Source organism: Squalius cephalus (assembly GCF_949319135.1).
Source record: "Squalius cephalus genome assembly, chromosome: 25".
In the NCBI taxonomy this organism is placed as follows: Eukaryota; Metazoa; Chordata; class Actinopteri; order Cypriniformes; family Leuciscidae; genus Squalius; species Squalius cephalus.
Window position 1 is genome coordinate 12,371,475 of NC_137146.1, and position 25,008 is coordinate 12,396,482.

General features: G+C 35.5%; 3 protein-coding genes across 4 annotated transcripts in view; all 3 read right to left on the minus strand.

Annotated features, from left to right (window-relative positions):
* Window positions 1–3,368: 3,368 nt before the first annotated feature.
* On the minus strand, window positions 3,369–8,865 carry klhl40b (kelch-like family member 40b). The gene is made up of 6 exons (XM_079862896.1): window positions 7,640–8,865; window positions 6,920–7,080; window positions 6,698–6,805; window positions 6,161–6,346; window positions 5,883–6,032; window positions 3,369–4,938 (listed from the first exon to the last, which is right to left on the minus strand). Exons 1-6 carry the CDS (start codon window positions 8,768–8,770, stop codon window positions 4,803–4,805), a joined length of 1,872 nt encoding a protein of 623 aa, XP_079719022.1. The 5' UTR covers window positions 8,771–8,865; the 3' UTR covers window positions 3,369–4,802.
* Window positions 8,866–10,705: 1,840 nt separating this feature from the next.
* hhatlb (hedgehog acyltransferase like, b) lies at window positions 10,706–17,693 on the minus strand. Of its 2 annotated transcripts, none has more exons than XM_079863903.1 (12): window positions 17,488–17,693; window positions 16,423–16,543; window positions 15,399–15,466; window positions 15,204–15,317; window positions 14,890–15,084; window positions 13,583–13,792; window positions 13,330–13,501; window positions 13,093–13,237; window positions 12,935–12,970; window positions 12,297–12,498; window positions 11,937–12,078; window positions 10,706–11,854 (listed from the first exon to the last, which is right to left on the minus strand). In XM_079863903.1, the coding sequence occupies exons 2-12, from the start codon at window positions 16,526–16,528 to the stop codon at window positions 11,634–11,636; spliced, it is 1,611 nt and encodes a 536-aa protein (XP_079720029.1). In that variant the 5' UTR covers window positions 16,529–16,543; window positions 17,488–17,693; the 3' UTR covers window positions 10,706–11,633. The 2 variants fall into 2 exon arrangements, with proteins under 2 accessions (XP_079720029.1, XP_079720028.1); XM_079863902.1 differs by having other exon boundaries at window positions 13,583–13,788; window positions 14,886–15,084; window positions 17,488–17,620.
* A 1,219-nt stretch (window positions 17,694–18,912) lies between these two features.
* Window positions 18,913–25,008, minus strand: part of gars1 (glycyl-tRNA synthetase 1) — an 11,931-nt gene continuing 5,835 nt past the window's right edge. Inside the window, exons 3-17 of the mRNA XM_079862894.1 lie at window positions 24,721–24,823; window positions 24,451–24,592; window positions 24,262–24,350; window positions 23,579–23,655; window positions 23,286–23,431; window positions 23,041–23,190; window positions 22,767–22,929; window positions 22,522–22,686; window positions 22,334–22,441; window positions 22,061–22,206; window positions 20,393–20,478; window positions 20,207–20,316; window positions 20,031–20,124; window positions 19,759–19,949; window positions 18,913–19,667 (exon numbers count right to left, since the gene is read on the minus strand). Of these exons, the coding sequence (XP_079719020.1) occupies window positions 19,542–19,667; window positions 19,759–19,949; window positions 20,031–20,124; window positions 20,207–20,316; window positions 20,393–20,478; window positions 22,061–22,206; window positions 22,334–22,441; window positions 22,522–22,686; window positions 22,767–22,929; window positions 23,041–23,190; window positions 23,286–23,431; window positions 23,579–23,655; window positions 24,262–24,350; window positions 24,451–24,592; window positions 24,721–24,823 (1,896 nt within the window). The 3' untranslated portion in view covers window positions 18,913–19,541. The remainder of the gene's footprint in view (window positions 19,668–19,758; window positions 19,950–20,030; window positions 20,125–20,206; window positions 20,317–20,392; window positions 20,479–22,060; window positions 22,207–22,333; window positions 22,442–22,521; window positions 22,687–22,766; window positions 22,930–23,040; window positions 23,191–23,285; window positions 23,432–23,578; window positions 23,656–24,261; window positions 24,351–24,450; window positions 24,593–24,720; window positions 24,824–25,008) is intronic.

The following is a 25,008-nucleotide window of genomic DNA, read 5'->3' on the forward strand; positions in this document are numbered from 1 at the left end:
TGAGCATTGCGAAGTTTCGGAACAGCTCTTTAGCCAATTAAAATGTAGCATAAATATGTCCCCCTGCCATAACCAAATCCAGATGTATCGCAGTAACCAAATCCTGTTAGCATATGTTATAACTGAATATGAAATGTATAATCACTCCAGCACCTTATTTTTAATCGTAGATGTATTTATATTGTCCTGTCTTCTTCGTATTCTGAAAGTTTAACGTTTTGCCACATGAGGTCCTCTGATATTTGCAGAGGTTTGTTTTGTGAAGCGTCTGTGCAGGGCACAGATTGGACGGTTGGTTTGTATCAAAGGTTATATGTAGCAAAGGCACTTGAGAAGACCTTTATTATTTTTAAAAATCCCAAAGAAGGATGCTTCGCAATTCTTTTTCTCTCTATAATATTTTACAATTTTCAGAGCACTTTACTCTCAGTGTTGGCCATATGTGTAATGGCAAAATCTGAAACGCCTAAACCACTTATGAGTGTGAAATGGAGTGTGTTTTATTTGCATGGAGGCAATATCAAACCTGGATGAGCGCCAGGGTATGTTTGGTTCAAAAATATTTCTGTTGAATGTCTGAAATGCTTTATGGTACACAGAACAGGTTTATCCGCTATTTTTTTACAGTGATTTATCAGTCATCATTAATGCTTTCACTTATTTTTTTCACTTCACACTATTTTTATGCTAGTTTAAAATGACAGCGGGCCTGAATAACTTGTAGAAAGTGAAGGCTTCAGTTTTCAAATGATGGAAATCATGTTGTTGTTTTTTGCCCTAAAAATTTAGCAAACTATTAGACCTGTCTTCTGGGACTCATGTACGCTGTAAGATGGTCCTGTTGAGAGGCCACATAGAATGAAAAATTATAAAATTATAGAAAGTTTGTCACAATTTCCTTACCCACTGTCAGAGAGGATTTTTATAGACAAAATATAGTTGAAGAAAACACTCTAACAACTCTAGGAGCAGTAAAATGTTGTAGCTATAATAGGTATTATCCTATATAAATATTTAAATATATATAAATATACACACACACACATTTACGATATATATAAACATACATAGTCTGTAAATAAACTCTGTCAGTTTCTGTTTTCTTTGTTTACATTCTTTGTAGAGTCAAATGAATGTGGTGAGATGTGGAGGTCAGCACTCATGAAAGAACTTGCGAGATGGAAATAAGTTTTTATATTGGGAATAAACTCTAGAATTTTACCTTCTTACCATCTTAAATATTACCGTACCTTGTTCACAGTACATCAGTCATGTTTCTGGGTTAAGAAAACGCAGCTTAATGCAAGTAATGGCAAGTGGTTTTAAATGGTATGTGTTTCTTTAAGAAGTTTCTGAAAGTCCCGGCAGAATGGTCAGTTAAATATGGAAGCTTGTTTCTGCCATGGAATAAAAAAATAGGTAATAATGTCTTTTTATCTCACCATTCCAAGAAAAAAAAAGTCAGAATTGCGAGTTTACTGTATCTCTCAATTCTGAGGGGGAAAAAGTCCGTTTATATCTCAGAATTGCTACTTTATCTCACAATTCAGAATTGTGAGATGAAAAAAAAATCGCAAAAGCGAGTTATAAAGTGGGAATTGTGACATATAAACTTGCAATTGCGAGAAAAAAAAGTCACATTTACCTTTTTTTATTCTGTGGCGGTTAACAAGCTTGCATAGTTAAAGGAACGGTTCATCCAAAAATGTATATTCTGTTATTGTTATGACTTTATCCCTTTACAAAAGGGGTTATTAATAGCAGAATGCATGAGGGTGAGTAAATGATAACAGCAATTTAATTCAGTCTAAACTATACCTTTAAGTTTGGAATGGAATTGTAGAAATTCTGGAATTAATAATAATAATAATAATAAACAGAGCATAACATGCTAGGTGTACACTGTAAAAAATATATATGATCAGTTATAAGAGGCACTATAACAAACTTGTCTTAAGTGTGTAATGGAATAGAGTTGCCATGATCATTGTGGAAGATAATGGTGATCTGAGCAGAGACCATGACCAGGGGGTCTTTTAAAAAGGACTTTTTTTTATTTAGCAGAAATCTAAATGTTGTGCCAGATGATTATTGTTTAAGCCTTTTTATGGTTAAGCCACGGATATGTTGTTAGTGTTCTTTACATGTTTTTCAGTGTCATATTGCACCTTATACCCAACTAACTTTATTACAGTGTCCTCAACCTTCGGGATCTCAATACATTGAGGATGTTTATATTTTTAAAGTCCCTTTTAATACATTTAAAAAAAATATTTCATCTCATGTTCCTTTAACGATATTATTGAAATATTAAAAACTTCCCCAGAAAGTTTTCTGATGCACATAGCACTTGCTTTATGTCTTATAACAAGGTGAATCCCTTTTTTTGTGTGCACTTTATTTGGATATTAATGTTATGGTACAAGGTTTTGGATAACATGTTTTGTTAAAAAGTTTAAAAGAAACTGCTGAAGGCTTTCTGTTATGATCATATTTTTTCCCCTTAATTTCTCTCTCTCTCTCTCTCTCTCTCTCTCTAAAGTCTTATTATTTTACATGCAGTGAAATTGCACAGAAGTAAATCTCTATCTTTTGAGATATTGTAGTACGAAAAAGGCCATTGAAGAGCTAAATTTTGAATTGATTTTGTGCATCTGAAAGAAAATATTTCTCTTACAGGTTGTGATGTAGAATAAAAGGTGGAAGTCAAGTCTTTACTTTTTTATGTTCTGCATAATTTACTAGTGTGTATTATTCCTAGTTTGCTGCTTATTAAGAAAGACTTCGGATGCTTGTGGCCTTTTTTTCCGTTCTTTTTTTAAAGTATGTGATTTTGGAAAAAGAGAAAGATTTCTATTAAGAAGGATTTGTCTGTTATTTTAGTTTGTTCTGTTGTGTGCTATACTTTGTAATAAATTATAAGTGATAGCAAGAGGCGATTTGCACTTCAGAACTTGAGTAGTTTTTCTTCTTTTTGTCCGTTTAATTTTCAAAGAAACCACTCACCATAGTTATATTGGAAAGACATTATAAAACCAAATTCAAGAAATATATTAACTTTTTTTCCTAAACTAGCACTCAACATGCAATACTTAAACGTACCCATACTTTCAATGTATTAAAACAATCATGAGTGTGACTGTTCTATACGCTAGTATGTCTTAGTTAACTTTGTGTACATGCAGTTGTGCTGGTTCTGTCAGCAGAATACTAAACAATACAAAGTCTAGCGGTGCTAATAAAATGAAGCTGTATTTTGTCATTTATTGTATTGGTTAGTATTTATTGTCTGTAACAAAATAAAATTATCATTTCAATAGTAAACTAAATGAAACATCACACCAAGCATTTTTGTGTTTCGTTTTTTTGCTTTACTTTGAAAGGCAAATATTTCTCTCATACAGAACACAACAGAAATGTCACGTGAACAATACAATAGAAAACAATAAAATTACCAATTAAACAACATGACACAAGAAGCTCTGACCATAATAATAGTGTTCAGAACAATAGTGTTCAGAATAATAGTGTTCAGAAACAGTATTTCCACGGCATTATTTTCAAAATATCTGTGGTTGCAACATAGGCTTACTGGAAAAACGTGCCCACATTTTTGCAAAACTCGAAAAACAGGCAATATAAACACAATTCACTGCAGTTTCCACCTGAAATGAACACTACCCAGACAGCAACATAGTGTCGGCCCAGATCCGGCCCACATCTGGACCGTGTGAAATCCACATGAACCAGATTTGGCCTGATACTATGTTGCTGTCTGGGTAGTGGCAGTAAACACCAACACATCTTCTTCCCTTTTAAACAAATTATAATTACAGGTGCAGATTATCCATTAATAAAGACTTATGGCTTTTCTGATGTAGTAAACTTGCTTGGTAGCTCACCTGGTACAGCATTGCACTTGTGGGGCCTCGTTTATAAAACATGCACATACACAGATTTGAACTAAGTGCGTAGGCTACGCCAAAAATCCACGTCTACGTTTATATTTATAAAAACTGGCTTTAACTTGGAAAAGAGAGTCTACTGTAGCCTACCATTTGGAAAGCAATTCTTTCCGCTCACCATTCTCAAGTAAAGAATTTGTACTCTGACTAGTGCTCCCTTAATATGTTAATGACACGTTGTTGTTGTTTTGTGCGTACGTTGGTTCTCTGAGTCTGAATCGTAGGCCTTCGCACATTTGAGAAATTATCGTAAGATCAATATAGGACTGTTTTCTACGCAATATTTCACGGTGTCGTAAAACTTGAGTCAATAATAACAGACTTGTAGAATCAAGTTGAAATGGTATTGCTCAGCAAATGTTGTTGTTTTTTTTTTCTTCTTCCCAGACTGTAAGGTTATTTTCAAACGCTTACGGACATTTCATTTCGGAATTGCCGCCATATGAACAACCTACACACAAAACAAAAAACATCGCCAGATTCACGTTCATCTGTTTCAGATTTAGTCAAACTAAACGTGCTTTTATCGCCACTCACTGGACATTTCACTTTGAAAGTGTAAGTGACTTTCGCGAAATGTGCAAGAAGCGACATAATATCATTTTGCAGAAATGTCGCCAAAGGTAAGTTTTTCCAATAAGCCTGGGTTGGATGGCTTTTCCTTTTTGTTCCAAATGATAAATTATCTGTAAAGTGTGTTTGAATGTTGAATATCAGATGATCACTTTCATGGAATCGATGTTCTGTCCTCTTGTGGTTCGTGCTGGTTAGTCTTCCGTTTGTCCAATAGCTGATTTTAAATCAGTTTATACCGTCTTTCCTTTCTGGTGCACAGACTCAATGGACCGCACTGGCGTAGTCTCTCATTTTTGTGAGTTGAAGACTGTTGAGACGAACTCCCAGAACTGTTGATCCAGATGCATATTGAATCTCCCTCAGTATGCCGTTCCATTTCCTCTCGCCCTCATCATACCTGAAGAAACATGAACCTTTTTATTTTAACATATAAAAAAAAATACAAAAAATACCTGTAGGGCCTATATTAGTAGAGATGCATAGTATATCAGTACCTTATTAAAGATTGGCTGATGTTGATTTATTGATATTGAATTTTTAATTGTGCATGCTCATTTCAAAGTTCACTTGTAGCATTTAAACAAATTAATTTTAGTGGTTTTAATTTATTTCAACAAAATAGTATAGAATTGTAATATTGCATCCCTTTTTACACTATTATTCAAAAGACTGGGTTAAATATGATTTTTTAAATGAAATTATTAATACTTATATATATATATATATATATATATATATATATATGTACACAAACTGTTAGAAAAAAAATTAGGATACTTTGATGAATAGCACTAAAAAAGCAATTTAATGCATCCTTGCTATATACATTAATATATAGGCCTATATTATAATTAATGTATATAGCAAGGATGCATTAAATTGATCAAAAGTGACAGTAAAGACAATAGTACAAAATATTTCTGTTTCAAATAAATGCTGTTCTTTTGAGTGCTATTCATCAAAGTATTCAGATTTTTTTTTAACAGTTTGCACAAAAATATTAATCAACACAACTGTTCTGTTCATCATTTGTAATGATAATACATTTTCTTAAGCAGCAAATCAACATAAGAATGATTTCTGAAGGATTATGTGACACTGCAGACTAATGCTGAAAATTCAGCTTTGCATCAGGAATAAATTAGTCTACATTTTGAAATATATTAATAAAAATTATAAAAATTATAAAAAATTATAAAATTATAAAAATATTTGATTACTGTTTTTATTGTATTTTTGATCAAATTAATGCAGCCTTCTTTCAAAAAACAAAAAATCTCACCAACTTAAATCAGCTCCCTTTACTTAAAGACTGATTGGTGAAGTGAACGAGTGCCTCACCTCCAGATGTCGTTCATCTCCTCCGGCATGAGATCATCGCTGTCCTCTTTGGGGAACATGGCAAAACCACCCACAGCATAGAGGACACCACCCACAGTGACCAGGCTAAGAGAACTACGTTCCTGGGGAAACTCCACAAACTCGGACCACCTGTAAGATAGAGAGGGCTGTGGTTAAATATTAAGTTTAATGCAAGCTAATTGATGAGTTTGTCCCACAAGTCAATGCGTATCATAAAACTATTATAATGCAACAGGTTTTTAATGGGCCACGCTTACTTGTTGGTTTTGATGTCATAGACCTCAGCGCTGCCTGTAAGGCCAGTGTCCGTAACACCAGCTGCCACGTAGATCTTGTTTTTGTGGATGGTAACCCCAAAAAGTGAGCGTGCAGTATTTAATGGAGCCAGATCCATCCACTGATGCTTTTTAGTGTCATACGCACACACTCTATTCAAACACTCTCTACAAAATAAGACCAAAATGTTAAGCAGCAAAAACTGTTTTCAACATAATAATAAGAAATGTTTCTTGAGCAGCAAATTAGCATATTAGAATGATTTCTGAAAGATCATGTGACACTGAAGGCTAGAGTAATGATGCTTTTGACATCACATGAATAAGTTGTTTAAAATTGTAATAATATTTGACAATGTTAATGTTTTTACAGTATTTTTGATGAAATACATCCTTGGTAAACATAAGAGACTACTTTGTTTTGTTTTTTTACGCAATTATTCCAAAAAAATTGACCGTAAGTGTATCATGTTAAATGCATATTTCAAAACAGAAGCCAGAAATAGCTTATCAACTTACTTGTTCTCTCCCTTTCCTCCGATTACATAGATCATTTCATTATGGGACACTACTCCATGGCCATATACTGAGTAGGGAAGAGGATCCGACTCAGCCCATTTAAGATACCTTTAAAAAAACAGGGATACTTGAAGTATCTGTTTGGAAGATGCATGATTCAATAAACACAAAAGACAAAGGTACAGCTGTTCTTCAAATAAAGAACGTGGCATCAGTACTTACTGTCTGTCATAAACCATAACTGTTTCCAGAATGTGTTCTGCTTCTTTCATTTCTTTCCCTCCAGTCACAAAGATGAAGTTATCAGCCTCACCCATCCCGAACAGGAAGCGGGGGGAGGGCATGGGAGGCATACCCATCCAGTCAGATGTTGCAGGGTCAAACTGTATAATATATCAATTATAAAATTAGAATTTTGTGGCTTTTAGTGCATGTTTGTTAGCTGTGAAGTCATTCTAAACGTTGACAAAATAAACTTAAAATGACAAATTAAACATTAAAAAAATAGTCTTTGTCCTACGGGAAAAATACATACCGCCAATCCTAACTGTATGCTAATTGTCAGTCGTATTTGACGATAGTGGTCCTGACAGAATAACAACTTATCCACAATGTTGTTAATGGTTAGGTTTCAATGTTCTTCAAATTGTGATGACTCCTGCACTTGACTATGACTACTATATCCTGTCTTAAATTTCATAGAAAATATGTTATCAACACAGGGAAGCAAACCAACCAACCAACCAACCACTTATATCCAAATGGATTGGTAAACATAGCTGGGAAAGATGCAAGAATACGCTGATCTGTTTACTAATGTTGTCAAAGATTTTTGTAGACCACATAAACTTTACAGTGTGTAGAATGAATGATTCTGAGAAAAGAATGAATGAAAACTAGACTGCACTAAAGCAGTAATGAGAATGGAAACTAGTCTTTTACCTGCAAAAAGTATGAATAGATCTGTTCGTCTTTGCTTTGCTCATCAAAAAAGAGTCCACCTGCCACAAATATCTGGTTTTCCTTTGTGACCAGACTGCAGTGGTTTTTAGGGATTTGGTTTGAGAGTGCCGCCACATAACAATCATTTCCCGTTGGGTCATAAGCCACCGATGCAGTGTCATTGATCATGAAGATCAAGTCTCTCAGGAACATCCCGAACCGCAGATTGTCATTCAATATGCCTGGAAGCAGCTCCTCCTGCTCCTCTTCCTCCTCTTCATCTCCCTCCTTCTGTCCTTCCTCACCAGCACTCTTTTTGCTTTTGATCTTCTTGACTTCTGGAAGCTTCCCTGCATGGGCGTCTTTGACCAGTTGCAGTTTCTTCATGATCTCTGGGTTCGAGCTCAGCCATTCATGTTCCTCCACATTTTTGGTGAAGTAGTCCTGAGGAACCAGACGTAATCTGATGCAGTCCAGCAGACTCGGTAGGTCCTCCAGCCTCTTTTCTTGGTCATGTCCAACCCACTTGATCAAAGCCTCAAAAACATCTTGCTCCGTTTCTACGTTCAAAGTGTCAGATGCAATAATGGCCGCCAATTCGCTTGGAGTCAGTTGCAGGAATTCTTCATCCCGAGCAATGAACTGGAAGCGCTCGCAAGCGAAGTTCCTCCCAGATATGGCCAGACGAGGACAATCCAGCATCAGTCCTAGTCGAAAAATCGCCAAACAGTTGCTCAAACTCAATCGCTTTTGCAGGAACGAGACACATACAGTGAAAATCGAGGGGATCTGAAGCATGTTGGCCAAAGCGAAGATGTCCTGCACGTTTTGCTCTGTCACGTGGATGTTCGAGGTGTAGAGGTACTTTAAGATCATCCCCATGACGCCAGGCTCCACATCCTCCAGTACGATCTCCTTCTTTTTACTCTCCTCCATACCTGACTTGAAGAAAGCTCTGAAGTACGAGCTGCAAGCAGCCAGGACCAAACGGTGGCATGGAAACTCTTTGTCTTTTATCTTCAACACGCAGTCAACCATCATATCGCTCTCCAGAAGATCGTATAGACCATCTTGCAGCAGGGTTTGCTGGTACATGCGTGGCTCCTCCATGGGATCTATAGGTATAGCCATATTGATCGCGTACTATCCCCAATGATCACAATGAAGTCAATGGCTAGTCCAGCGCTCTCTGTTCCGCACTTGTTAGTGGTTGAGAAAGAAGAGGCAGGGTTGAAACAGTTCCGCTTTGCTGTCAGGAATTCAGGCTTCATCAGCTGTCCCAATGCTTCAACCAAACTCCAACTGGGGGCTATTTATAGATGCTTCACAAAGATGTGGAATCCATACTTGTACATGTGAAACACAACCCCCTGTCCTGTGCAACAGCTGACACACTTCCCCATGGGAAAGACAGCAGTCAGAAGAAGCACTGGCCTTCTGGGTGAGATCACAGGCCACTAGATAGGACCTTTATGTGATCATGAATCACCCTCTTGATTTATATATTATTGATAATGGGGTATTTTATTACAATAATTATTGCTTAAAATACTACACTTTCCATACATTTGGTATCAAATATCCCACCCTGGAAAATGGCCCAAAATTATAAATCGGTAAAAATTTATTTTAAGGTGGCATAGTTACACGTTACATGTACTTACTATAGTAATTACAGTAAATTATGCATAATTACAAGCAAATAACTCAGTTGTTAATTACTCAGTACTTATTTGTGTAAACAACGTCACCTTAAAATGAAGTGTAACCAAAAAATCTTATTACATTTTCTAAAGCCTTTGTGCTAATTGACCTCTATAAGTTATTGTATAAGTTAAGTTGATATTTTTATAAATTGGCTGAGCTGTATCTGCATTTTCTTTCATAACAAAAGTTAAAATCAACTTACAATCATATATTATATTTAATCATTTAGCGACCCAGATCTATATCTAACATCTCTGCCTGTCACGATAATATAAAACTCTCCTGATATTAGAGTAAAAATTACAGATAAATAAAATAAAGCATTTTTATTTTTATTTTTTTGGAGCTTGGAAGGGTTCAGTTTGAGCAGATGTTTTATACCATCATCACTGTCCTCATCAGAGCTCATTTCCCAGTACATTCAACATCATTCGGCTCATATTCACGATCTCAAACATTCTCAAAACTATAATTTTCAACATCTTCAAAATCAATATTTTAATCGCTGACAGTGACACTAATATTTGATTGCGTTCAGTACTTGCTCTACAGTAAATCTGAGTAATTGCTGATGATACTTCCTATTCTTTTGTTTTCTGCATGCGCGGTAACTGAGTGAGACGTCACTTCATCATTGTGTATCAGACATTGCCACTTTGTGGAATAAAGGTGAACTGTACTTATTCAGTCATCAAAGATTAAATTATTGTTGTGCAGAAAAAATATACTTACACTATTACACACCTCGGGTCATTAGCGACCCCCTATACAATTTTTTACAAAAAATGAATGGGAAAACAGGCATTCTTTTATCATTTTTTTCCTTGTAATATTGTTTATAATGAATTGATTGAGAAATACTAAAAAGGTTGATGTCTAACTTTAAAAAATGAATGAGGAGGAGGCTAGTGAATGACATCCTGGGTCACTAAAGACCTGAGGTATGCGCTTAAGTGTTAAAAAAGTAACACAAAAATATGAAGACAAAATATCTGGTTAATATCAGCTGTTCCCCAAATTTTATTCATACGGAGTCACTGATGAGAATATCAATAGTTCTCACGTGGTCATTGGTTACCTCAACGGTTGAACAAATAGAGCTTATGCCAGTTAATATAAATATCCTAGAGTGAAAAGGGTTTCATGACATCAAAGATCTTGAATGTTCTCAACGGCTTTTGTGAAGAGTCACTGTTTAATTTAAGCAACCATGTCCTCTGTGATCTCTGAGAGACTCTGTGATCGATCTCTGTCAATAAGAACTTTACCATTTCCTTTTACAGTAATTTGAAACATGAATGGAAGTTCCAAAAAAGTTTAGAAAAGAACTAGCAAGCTGACAAAGAGACATACACAAGGTCATTATTGAAGATTATTTTAATATATATTACAACTTCATAAACTAATCTTGGTGATCTTCAGTCCATTATTTTAATTTGAAGGGTTAGTTCACCCAAAAATAAAAATTCTGTCATCAATCCATGTGACTCCAGTGGTTTAACCGCATTTTTATGAAGTGACGTAAATTCTTTGTTTGCATAAAAAAACACAATTTACCCCTTTTTTACAAAGTAACTTGTACGTCAACACAGCACGCATGCGCCGTGGTGCCCTTGTGAACGCACATTTGAGATTCATTTTTTGTAAATAAAGTGGAAAATTATGTTATTTTGCGCAAAGCACTTACGTAGCTTTATGAAATTGAGGTAAAACCACTGGATTCACATGGATTACTTTTATGATGTCTTTACCTTTGCCACACTACCTTTCTGGGGCTTGAAAGTGGTAGTTGCATAGGCTATCAATGGAGGGACAGAAAGCTCTCAGAGTTCATTAATAAGTGTTCCGAAGATGAATAAAAGTCTTACGGGTTTGGAACGACATGAGGGTGAGTAATTTCGGATAGAATTTTCATTTTTGGGTGAACTAACCCTTTAAGCACATATTTTCAACCTCAGGCAGTAATAACTTCTTGTATGAACACTGTGTATTTGTATTTCATTTAAATTAAAACTTGGTTATAAAATTAGTAGTAATAAAATCCATCCTCTATGTTTTTAACTACAAAGCACTTATTTGAAAATCCTATTACATATGTAAAACTGTGACTAATTTAAAGAGTCTGTAATGTTGAGAAATTATGTAAAAATGTAAATAGTGGTTTCGATTGCAGCATCTTACCTTACAGTCCTGTTATTAAACATTCTTTCTCTCTATTTCTAGACTATAGTTGACACTGAATGAGTAAGAAAACCATTCAGGTTTTTAAGGTTCTCATGTGTAATCTCTACTCTGCCTTTTGCTTGTTTGGGTCCACAGGCTGGGTGGCAGCAGCATCCAGCAGGGTGGTGCTGGGGTCTGTGGAAGTGGATGCAAGAACAGGGGCTGGAGGGGGGATTGGGATTGGGTCTGGATCGTCAATCAAAGCCTGTCTTCTTTCCTTTTCCTTGATCAGCTGAATCAAGCAGTAGGTAACGAACATCGCAGTGATGGTGGTGAAGGGGAATCCTGGCCAAAAAACATACAGGTTGATAAACATAAAATCTTTTGGTTTTTAAAATGCATTTAAATTGCTCAAGTAGTACTTTACCTTTAAGTAACAATCTATTTGCAACCAGTTTGGCAAATTCAAGACTGTTCAGGGCCAGGACATTGTAAAGGACAATTGTCCAGAAGTTGAAGGTATTAAACACAGCCCTGATCCTGCGTGACATAGAATCTGATATCGCCATCTGTTGGTGGAAGGAAACATTTGTAGATTTGTTTATATTACCAGTAATTTAACATTTAACCACCAGATGGAGCATTATAGGACCTTTTTAGCACCAAACATTTAACATTTAACCACTAGAGGGAGCCCTGACGCACTAGAATTATCATTAGCACTTTGAATTGAGTAACTGACTACAACATCCAGCAAATTATTACTGGTCATATTTCTTTAACTTACCTCAATTGAAATAAAAGGTTCCATGGAGAAGAGTTTTGCGGTCCACAATTCAAAATTAAGGCCAAAGCAGTTTAAGAAAGACCAGATGAAAACCACCCAGCTTGGTCCCAGCCAGAGGGCCGTGATGCCAAACGTGCACAGAGAGGCTATCAGCTCATCCAAAACGTTCTCATGTTTTCCGCCTAGATAGTTATAAACATACCTGTGGAGATGACGGCATTCTCTGTTAAAATACTGATGCTTGAAAGCATTGTGTTGCTTAAAGGGATAGTTCACCCATAAAATAATATTCTTTCAGCATTTACTCAACCTCAAGTTGTTCCAAACCTGTATGAGTTTCTTTCATGAGTTTGTTGAACACAAAAGAAGATATTTTAAAGAATGTTGGTAATCAAACATTTGACGGTACTCCGTAGTCATTGACTTCCATAGGAGAAAAAATACTATGGAAGTCAATGGCTACAGTCAACTGTCTGGTTACTGACATTCTTTAAAATATCTTCTTTTGTGTTCAACAGAAGAAAGAATTTCATACAGGTTTGGAACAACTTGAGGGCGAGTAAATGATGAAAGAATTTTCATTTTTGGGTGAACTTTCCCATTTAAAAGTCTGATAGATGTAACAATGTCAATCATACTTGCATAGAAATTCGTTTATTCCTCGGTCAAAGTGTCTGTAAAAAAAAATGGAATGTTTTTCATTTTTAGAATGATGAATATAGTTGTTTTACTGACTATATCAAAATCAATTTATGAAAAACGTAAAAAAAGACAACAAATTAAAATGCTCACTCACGCCTCAGAGAAAACATAAAGCATTGTAATGCATTTCGGGGGTTTGGGAGGGTCCAGGTGATCCAGTCTTGATATTGTGTTTATCACTCCAAACATCACTGCCGCTTTCACCCAATCATACACCAGATTTAAGTAGGCCAATCCAACTGAATAGTGGAAGAAGAGAAAGGCTATGGTGGTCTTTTGGACATTGATAATCTTGAGCAAAGTAAGTGAATACTAACACACACATGCTTACCGAGGGCCCAGTCAGAGATGCGTTTAAGGAGCTTCATGTCGCTAGGAATGGTCAGAATGTACATGAAGTGAAAGAGGACTGCCACTATCATAATAACCCCCAGGTGTAGCAGGGCCTGGATGGAAATGTTCCACATCTCCCCGTCCTTCCTTGTCAGGTCAGGGTTATTGGCCTGGTGGGGTGTCAAAGGGAAACGCTATTCATTTGGAAAATAATCAAACCATCATTTCATTCGCTAAATTTAGTTGCAGACCTGAATGTAGAACTTGTCGAATGTCATGATGGGTCCGAAGTAAAAGAAGGGGAGGTAAAAGTTGTACTTGAGAAGCTCCAGGATGCTGTAGTTTCCATCTTTTCTCTCACAGTTCTCAAGAGCAAAACTCATACAGCGCATGATAGTGAAACCACAGCCGCCGTAGAACAGAAGAGGACGGAGATCAAAATTGCCAGTCACAAAACCTGCCTGAAAGATGAGCCATCTCAAATGAACACAATCATAATCACAAATAATAATAATGATATGTATTGTTCTTTGTATTTTATTTGTTTCTTTTATTATAATGAATAAGAATGATTATTTTGATTAAAATAAAAAAACAGTGATTATCATTATTGTCATTATCATTTCTTTTCATTTAAATAATAAAAATAATAGTAATAATAAGTGTACACTAATAATTAATTATAATAATGGTATTTCTTGTTTATTATATTCTCTTATTTTTTTAAATAAAATATATAACTTTATAAACATTTAGATTTATTTTATTTTTAATAATAATAACAATATACAATAGTAATAATTAATGACAATAAGGTAATTATTGTTTATTTAATTGAATTTTCTTATTTTTTAAATAAAATGTATAATTTAAAAGTGTATAACATTTATAAAAAAATATTTTACTACTACTACTACTACTACTACTACTAATAATAATAATAATAATATACAAAAGTAATAATAATTAATGATAATAATATTTATTTTTAGTTTATTTGCTTATTTTTTTAAATAAAATGTATAATTAAAAATGTATAACATTTATAAACATTTAGATTTCAATAGATACAATAGTAACAATATATAATGATAATAATAACATTTTTTGTTTATTTTATTTGCTTATTTTAAAATAAAATATATCATTAAATATTTATAGTATTTAATTTCCTTTCATTTTAATATTAGTCCTAAACAATAGAAATAATAATTAATGAAGATAATTATATTTATTATTTTATTTTATGTTTATTTTTAAAATAACATTTATGATTAAATTTATAAAATGTATAAACATTTAGATTTAATTTCTTTTAATAATAATAATATACAATATTGATAATAATCAATTATTATAATAATATTTCTTGTTTATTTTAAAATTACAATTTATAATTAACAAATTAAATTTATTACATAAACATTTAGATTTAATTTCTTTCCATTTTAAAATAATACCAATAATACCAAATGGTGATGACCATTATGTATAATAGCTTTACTGTAGCACTATTTACATTTTTATATTTTATATTTTTACAGTGTCAGTGACATGCCTGCCAGGAAATGAAGGGCTCCATTTTGAAAGTAGCCAATGTAGTGAGTCCAGCAACGAAGCAGAGCCACCTGAGCTTGACCAGAGAGATGCTATAGAGCAGCACACAGTGAGACAGGATGAGCATGACGTAAGCCCAGCCCATACTGCAGAAAACTGCCAGCATACCGTACACCATGAACACCAGAGATCTGTACTGTGGGATGGGGAAAAAATGAGAGAATGAGCCTCTCAGGTTGGCCGTATGAAGTGATAAATTTAGTCAATAGTGTGTGTCACATGTAACACAGATGTGTCTGGACTTTCAAGAGCCACCTGCGGAGCCAGCAAGGAGCAGATCTTGGCAAAGATCACATGACCTGAGAGTGCAAAGATGATATGCACTCTGAACGTGGAGAACCACATCATCCACTCGACGTCAGCTGTATCCTGCAGAGCGACACTGATAAATCAGTCCACATTCACAATATTATTTAGATCCAGTATGAAATTATACATACAAAATCTCACCATTTTTCTGCCAGAGTAGTACCATCCTGGCTGAACACTGGTCTTGAAGGTTTTTTTGTTGGCATTTGCTGAATAAAGAATCATAAAGTCATGTAATGCTCTGATTAATAGATGTAAATACATGGATGCAAAAAAAAACCTGTTTATTCATTGATATTATTACTAGCGCTGTCAAATCGAATCAAACATTAAAGTTTGTGTGCTTGTGTAAATGTGTATATATATATATATATATATATATATTATATATATATATTATATATATATATATAATTTTTTTTTTATGTTTAGAAGCGATTAATCAATTTGACAGCACTAATTATTATATTAAATGCAAATACAGTAGTTTCTGGCATAAACCCACAATAATACCTTTCAGTCATTTAATTCTGCAAAAACCTGGATTTATAGATGTGTATATTATATGAATGCAAAAAACTGCATATTCAATGATGTTATTACTGTATATTGAATGCTAATGCAAATTTTGTCATAAACCCACAATAGTACCTTTCTCTTTCTCTTCTCTTTCTCTGTTCAGTCTCTTGGTATATTAATACTGACATATGATCCCTGCTGCGTACTTTGCATAGCTTTCTGAGGCATGCGAATAGCTGTGCTGTCTTTTTCCTCGTACAGTAAACTGTAGTCCAATTTCTTTGCTCTACTGTAAACCCGTTGCCTTAAAGTGATTAAGTAAATCAACTTCGATTTTATTAAGTTAAATGTGCAAGTAATTGGAAAAATTAAGTTAAGTGAACTTGACAATTTCACATAACTTTTTTTCCCAATTATGCATGAAATTCATTTACTTAATAATTTTAAGGCAACTGGTTTCCTCACTTTTTTAAGTTAAGTCATCTGATTACTTTTTACAGTGTGGTTGTATGTGCATTTATGAGTGAGAAAAGGAGCTCAGGTGGATGTTACAGTAAAATGGTAAAAAGCCTCACAGAAACCACTCCAGAAACTTTATTCTTACAGTGACATCATTTTAGGGTCCCATATGTTCATGTATACTTACAGCTGGACACGTCAAATATCCATCTGGCAGCCCAGAGCATTGCCATACACAGCACCACGTTATACAAGTAGAGCTCGTACCTCGGAAGAGCTGCTTTGACCCCCATTGTACACAGGACAACCTAAGAGAGTTTGGAAAGGTGCAGTTTGAATGAAGAAACAAATCTGGTGTCGGATTTGGCCATTAAAATATTTCCCAACCAAGACAGCCAATGAGTGCTTAAGATCCTACTAAAAATACAACTTGGTAATTGGTAATCTACTATGGGATGAAATAAATATTACAGTGTTAGTAGCTCAACTTTTAGAACATGACGTTAGCAATAGCAAGGTCATAGGTTCGCTTCCCAGGGAGCACATGAATTGATACAATGTATGCTGTGAATGTTTGTAAATGGATAAAAGTCTGTTAAACTGCATAAATATAAATTGCATCAATCCACTTTAGACATTCTACAAACTATAAGCAACTTTGCAACTACTAACTCTCATTAATTAGCAACTACACATTAACTAACTCTCATTAGAGTACTAGTAGGCTGTTAGTTTAGGATTAGGGTTATGGTTAGTTGACATATGTATGCAAAGTCACTTATAGTCAGTAGAATGTCGTAAGTGTACTATCGAAGTGTTGCCGAATTATATATTAATCTCTGAACACTTTCTTTCAAAAATAAATGAATAAAACCAAAAAGAATGTGATATTTCTGGGCAGGGCAGAAGTTTCCAATGATTTGAATTGTGCGAGCAGGAAGCATCTACACTATGTGAGCACATGCTATTTTTAGCTAAACTATTTTCTGCTCTCATTGTACTGACTGAAGCATCACTTGTACATTTCAAGCCAAATGCTTTCTTTTCTTACCAGGAGATTATTCTTTTGTCTATTTATCTTCTAATAATTTAAAGGTATGAACTCAAATAACAAGGTCTGCTTTGTTGTGATGTTTGTTATTGTGAGATGTCACCTGAAGTAAATTAGCAGATTATTTCTTGGTTAAATGTTAGCGGGTCATGCGCTGCATGTAGGTGCCGAGCAGATTTTAGAAACACCTATTGTACTAACCTTGAGCACAGCAATGCCACCGTAACCCAAAGGGCCTTTGAAATACTGAAAAATCCACTTGAACTTAAAATGTATAGAAAAGATCAGCAAAATAATAGTCTAATGCATCCTCTCTGTTTCTACAAGGTGTCAGTTGGGCGCACAAACTGCCTGTTGGGCAGTTGCGGACAGTTAAAGGTGAACAGGAGATGTATTTATATTCATCTGAAGCTGCCCATAGGGGGGCGGACCCATTGTGCCATGTTGTATCAATAGAAACAGGCTTGGACCTCCATTGCTTGCATACTGAATGCCCTACATAAGAAATAGAAGATGGGTTAGAAAAAGTATGTAACATAAATATATACGCACAATTATAAAAGGAAACACTATAGGCTATGAAACATTTATATAAATATACAATAAACATATGAAATTTTACCTGAGAAGCATAGGTGTGGATTATCAAGTTTTGCTTTTGTTAAGACTGAAATCACTGGTTTCCCATTGTTCGTCAACTAGAGAAGGCATGTTAGGTAATGGTAGTCCATTCTGCCTAAAGTAAACTCTGATAAGACACAGTAGATGATATAAGCTACTGTATATAAAGGTATTGGACAAATCTTTTACACTGCCTACCACTTGTGCATGAGCCTACATTAGTCAGAATCTACCTATCAGCACATTATTAAAGAGCTAGCATTGTTACAGCTGAATATAACTGAAATGTATTTTAGGCTATTGCTTGTTTAGCAGCCTTTAAGAAAAGCCAGGAGCCCTAGCATACATTCACACACTTCAACACCTGTTTCTGTCAGGGTCAAGGCTGTTTTTGGATGATCATATTTGGTTGACAATTTGGACTGGGGCACCTATCTATCTTCAAACCTAAATAAACACCATTCCATTCAAAAATAAAACATGATCATCTTAAATCTTAGATACCTAGTTCTAAATTAAGCCATTATCTATGCACTGTAAAAGAAAAAAAAAAGTTGTTGCCTTAAATTTTTAAGTGCAATCAGCTTGTATATTTAAATCATTTTAACTTAAATTGCATTAAACTTAAAAGAAAAATTAGTGGAATCTTATATAACTTATATAAAAAAGTGAAAATTGCTTAACTTATAATATAAATATATACAATTTAAGTAAATCATAATGTAAAAACATGTTGTCATAACTAAATGATGATATACTTTTTTACAGTGCATCACATTAAAAACACCTTTAATACCAGATTTAGTCATAATGACTTGATTTAGTAAGTCCTGGAAGTTCAGCAGTTTAGTTTTTAAGCAGAACAATGTAATATGTTAACATATCTAACATCCACATCACCAAGCTTTGTCCTGAGAAACATTAAAAACTAGTGGTTTTCAACCCAGGGCCCACTAGGGAGCCTCAAGATTAATAAAAAGTACTTAATTTAATACTTTTTTTTTTAAAGTTTATTAAAATGGTCTAAATTACAAAAGAAAGAGTTTTATTTATATTATAATAAAGTAACAAAATGAATTGCAATTAGTTAAATATCAATACTTCCAGTTTCCGTTTTAAATAAGAATTTTAAATACAAGCCTATAATAGCATGCATCAGGGAGCCTTGCGTTGGACAATGAGCAGACTTTGAGTCAAAAAGATTTTAGCCATACAAAATCAACTATCTAGGAGCTGTTATGCCCCCACGTGGCCAACGAGTTCAGTGCATCTTTCGCTTAACACACACTTGATCAAACAAAAATTGACCAAACACACTCTTATAGGTCCAGAAAGTGCTGGTTTGATTTATTTGACCATATGCAAGATTCATGTCTTCATTTATCAACCCATAAACAGGAATGGTGAAATCCTTTTACTAATACAGTAACCTAGTTAAGGTCATCCTTAGGTCCTTACAGAGTTTCCTTGATTTTTAAAGGAGTACTTGAGTGGTTCCAATTGTGTGGAACATCTGGTGCATATTGATTGGTTGCACATTATAATTGCCATAAATTTAATCCTATGAATGCAGATGTAAAAATGTCTGTGACTGCCTCCAGTGAGAAGGCAGATGAGATAGACAAATAGAAAGCCTACTCCTCCACCGTTTCCTTTTTGCTGGTCTCCTGGCCTTCAAAGATCGGGTACTTGCTTTCCACCTCTGCCCATGTGATGGCACCATTGGCTAGGTCACGAATAATTTCGGGCAACTCGGTAACCTGTAAATAAACAGGTTGTACATGTCAGCAAAATAGTCGACAAACGCTCACTCAAATGAAATGAAGGCACAAATATGATCAACTGCTTTACCTCAGCCCTGATCTGCCTCATGGAGTCACGGTCTCTCAAAGTGGCCGTGTGGGGCGTCTTATTAACAGTGTCAAAATCGATGGTGATCCCGAATGCAACACCGATCTCGTCCGTTCTGGCATAGCGCCTACCAATAGATCCTGAGGAATCATCCACCTTGTGGGAGACACCATTCCTGGTCAGGGCTTCAGCTGTAGAGCAAAGTTATTACAAATATTATTTCGACACGATGAAGGATTTTTATAAATAAAGTAAGAGATGTTATTACTCACATAATTCTCGAACAAACGGCATAAATTCCTGATTTTGGCTCAATGGAAGGACGGAGCATTTGTATGGTGCAACAGTTGCAGGAAAGCTGAAATACTGAACAGAGAAGGCCACAAAGTTCATAAATAAAGCAAGACAAACATATTAATAACAGAATATTACAGCATAATGTGTTTACCGTTCTCTGTTCGTCACCCTCTCTGATACGGAATGTGTGCTCAAAGATGGAGTACATGATTCTTCCGATGCCGAAGGAGGGTTCGATCACGTTAGGAACAACCTCCTCAACTGTGGATAAATTAAAGTTTATGTATTTTACATATTTTTGTTATGCTGACATAAAAGGTTAGTTTCTGCCTCTTACCATGCAGGGTCTTCTGGAACCTCTTGACATTAACCATGTCCTTGGTGAGTTTGAAAGTCTTGCCCTCAGTCTCAATGGTGAACTCACTGCAGTGACAGAGGAAACCAATCAATGAACAGAATCATATTAGTGGGCACTATTGGTTTAAAAAACTATGACATAACTTGATGAGCAAAGTTTTGCCTATTGTAAAAGGAAGCTGGGATGGGACATATCAAAGAGCTTGTATGCCCCTTTTTTAAATAGTCAATAAGAATTTGACTGCATGTAATTCAAAACAGTACCAATATCAAATAAAAATATACCTTACATTTTAATATTGGACAGGTGAAAACTGTGAACATAATAATTGCAAAAAACATGTACATTGACTTTAGGACTAAGACAAATAAAAGCCAATCATTTATTGATTATTAGAAACTTATGCATTACCATTCAAGATTTTGGGAAACAGTTAGATTTAAGGAATTAATACTTTTATTCTGCAAGGATGCATTAAATTGATCAAAAGTGGCAGAAATCTTTTATAACATTGTAAATGTCTTTATTTCAAATAAATGCTGTTTTTTAATTACTTTCTATTAATGAAATAATCCTAAAACATTTATCATGGTTTCCACAAAAATATTAAGCAGCACAACTGTTTTCAACTGTGATAAAAAGAAAAAGTTTCTTGAGCACCAAATCAGCACATTGAACAATTTCTGAAGAATCATGCAACACTGAAGACTGGAGTAATGATGCTGGAAAAACATGTTTGCCATTAGAAATAAATTACATTTAAAAAAATATTCAATTAGAAAAAAAGTTATTTTAAATTGTAATAATATTTCAACTTTTACTGTCATTTTGATCAAATAAAAAAAAACCTGCCTGTATATTGTGAATCTTCATATTTGAGCGTCATTGACATTAAACATTTTGGTAACACTTTATTTTAAAGGAACACGCCGACTTTTTGGGACTTTAGCTTATTCACCAATCCCCCAGAGTTAGATAAGTCCATACATACCCTTTTCATCTCCGTGCGTGCCTTAACTCTGTCTGACGCACCCACCGCTAGCCTAGCTTAGCACAAAGACTGGAGGTAAACGGCTCCAGCTAGCATACTGCTCCCAATAAGTGACAAAATAACGCCAACATTTTCCTATTTACATGTTGTGATTTGTATAGTCACAGCTTGTACAAATAACAAGGTCACATGAGAAACAGCCATCTTCTAACCGTATACATACTGGGAACTAGCCTATATTCTCAGAAGGCGAAGCACTGCTACTTGGGCAGAGTGATTTGCTCGCAGCACCTGAGAAGCCCCGTGGTGAGGAGCAGAGAGTTCACTCAGAGATGGAGTAAATCACTCTGCAGAAGTAGCAGTGCTTCGTTTGCATGCTTTGCTCGAACTTTAGCCATTGTGTTAGAACTGGTTACATTGTTGTCGCTTGCAAAAACTAAATGACGGCGCTGTCGTGGGTGGAAACTTGCAGATTAAGGGGCGGTAATATTATAATAAGATCCCCTTCCTTGCAGAGAAATGCTCATCTAAACAAAGTTACTGGGTTGTCACTTTTCACGTTTTCTGGATTGGTAGATGCACTGGGGACCCGATTACAGCACTTAAACACGGATCAGATTTTCATGATATATTCCTTTAATATCGATGATGCTCACCCATTCTCGTTGAGAAGTTTCTCCTGCTCCGTGATATAGCATTCATCACAGATGGCCAGGTACTCCATGGCAAACTTGGCATCCTTCTTATATGCTTTGCCGATAGCTCCTTTGTTTGGCTCGAACTGGACAACATTTACAACTTTGTGTGAAGCAGTTAAGGAAGGTGACTGAAGACAAACAGAATTAACATTCTGTGCTGAGACACTCAGATCCCACTCAAATGCTTTGACAATTGTAATTAGTAAAGTAATGCAGGAAGTTGAAGGATATGGGTTCCTTCAAGGGTTTCTCAGCCACCAGAGGGACTTTGGTGGCCCGTGCGTGGCACAGAAGATCGTAACACGAGCGATCAGCACACCCCACAATCTCAATCCACCCCTGAAAAACAGCACGTGCAAACACACAAATAAACACCAATTCTAATACACAGAAGGTCCTCGAGCAAACACTGAACGTACATAGGAGGTTTTGGTCTCAGCGTCCCAGCAGTCACAGGCATAGTGGGCCATCTCATTGTCCATATGCTGACGGAAACGAAGCTTGTCTTTTGCCACACCCACTTTGACCAGATAAAGGTAGATCCTTCCAATGAAGTAGCCCAAGACGGAGTTGTTGATGATCCCCTATACACAGTACGAATGTTTGTTAGAACAACCGATCTGTTAATTATAATCAGTGCATCATAAATGAGATCTTGACTAACCTGCTCCACTGCATCACCCAGCCTCATTATCTGGGCAGATTGCCCACTAGTCTGAGCTTTGGAGGAGTAAAGCATGATCTGCAGATCAGCAACATTTGAAAACTTGGAATGAACCTTCTCAGTCGGGTCTACAAAGTGCTCAATCTCAGCCATCGTAAACTCTCTATGGAGAGAAATATCACTTCAGTACATTTGAAATCCCAATGGAAACACTTCTGTGTGACAGCAAAACAACCAAAGCGACTTATGTTCAAAAGGAAATCATAACCAGCACCTGACGCGAATCAAGCCAGAGCGAGGAGAGATCTCATTCCTGAAGGAGTTTCCGATCTGGGCGGCGGCGAATGGCAGCTTCCCCTGGTTGAACTCCAAAAGACGTTTGAAGTTGAGGAAGATTCCCTGAGCGGTTTCTGGCCTTAAATAGCTAAGGAAATAATGTAGCCCCAAGAGTAATGAATCAGTCTTCATACTTTGGATATTTTAAAATTAAAGCATGTATTCTAGTGGTGCCCAACATACCCTTGCATGTTGCCCCCAGGCCCAATGGAGGTCTGGAACATCAGGTTGAATGAGATGGGAGGTGTGAGGTCATTTCCTGTAATGGGAGACTTGACATTGTATTGCACAAACAAATCTGCCAACTCCTGCTGAGTGTAGTTATCCATCTGAAAAAAATAATAATAAACAGAACTAATCAATAAATCAAATAAACAAATGATTACCCCCCAAAAAATTATTGCGGATTCTGTGTGGACTTCCCTATTCATATAGAGTTTGAACGATTATTAAAACATTGTCCAAGTGAGACATACCTGAGTGATGACACTCTCCATCTCAGTTTTCTTATCTGCCGTACATTTTTTATCACTCATTAATTTCTGTAGATGAGCTAAAAAGCAAAAGACAAGGCATGCATTATTATTATTAGTAGTAGTATTTATTTTGATTTATTTAATTTCACCACAGGACATATTACTGCCACTATTACTGTATATTCCCAATATTAAAATTAAATATTAAAATAAAAACCTAAATATCTTTCACATTTTTGAAATTTTAAAATAGAAATTTCCTATTGAAACCATTTAAAGTTAATTGCTTAAATCACCCTGAAAAATTATACTTGCTAATAACTTACAGGTAGGGGCATTTTCAATATAGAGCTTTTTATTTTAAAAAAAAGTACAAGAAGAGTCATCAATATTTTCTAAAAATCCATAAAGTTAACTTTGGCAACTTTAAGGAGTCCAGATTTAGGTGGCACAGTTTGTCAGAGTATAAACCACTTATTCATTTCAGTTGGTTGGTGGTCTACAGATTATGGAGTCGGACTGGTTCCCTGATAAAGCCTTTGTGATTCTTACAGATCCTATTGTTTTCTTTCACCCCTGAACATCTACAGCATCCATGGATGAGTCAGATCAGTGGACAACAGAGCTGACCTGAGCCTGATTGTCTCATTGAGCTCAACACAGACGAAGAAACAATGACAAACCTTTAAGGAGGTGGTCGGCACGGAAACACTCTCCGTTCTTGACATCCTTGACCATGTAGTCGGCAAATTTATCCACATGTCCGGATGTCCTGAAACACGACAAAAGCACTGAATAAGAGTTCCAGAGATGATGCCATGGCAACAGATTGAATGAACAGATTAAAGGTGAATAGAAAGGTGAATGCTCACTTGAGGACGGGTTCTGGTGTAAGCATGGTGCAGTCGATCTCCAGAATCTGCTCCTCCTGGATGAAGTGTTGCCTCCAGACCTGGAGAATATTGTTCTTCAAAGCACATCCGACTGGCCCAAAGTCATACAGCCCACTCACACCTGTCTCACACACAAAAACAAACTATTAGTTGACGATAACAAGCCAATCTTAGTTATTTTTTACTAGTAATGATGTTATTAAAAATACTTCTATATGGAGGAATATTGTAAACACTGAAAATACTCACCGCCATAGATAGCAAATGCCTGATCGTAAAAGAAACGTCTTTTTAGAGTGTCTTCCATCTTGGTTCGATCCACAATGTCATCTTTGGGCTGTAAGGCAAGCTCCTGTAAAATGGAAAAAAAGAGACAAATGGACTTATGTAAATAATTTGGATAAGACATACAAAACTAAATGAACTCAAAGCAACTTATTCAAGCTAACAATCTTCTGATTATTAAAGATAAAGTGTGTAATGTGTTATTAAACAGACCTGCAAAATAATGGTGGTTTTCAAACAGGTTTCCAGAAC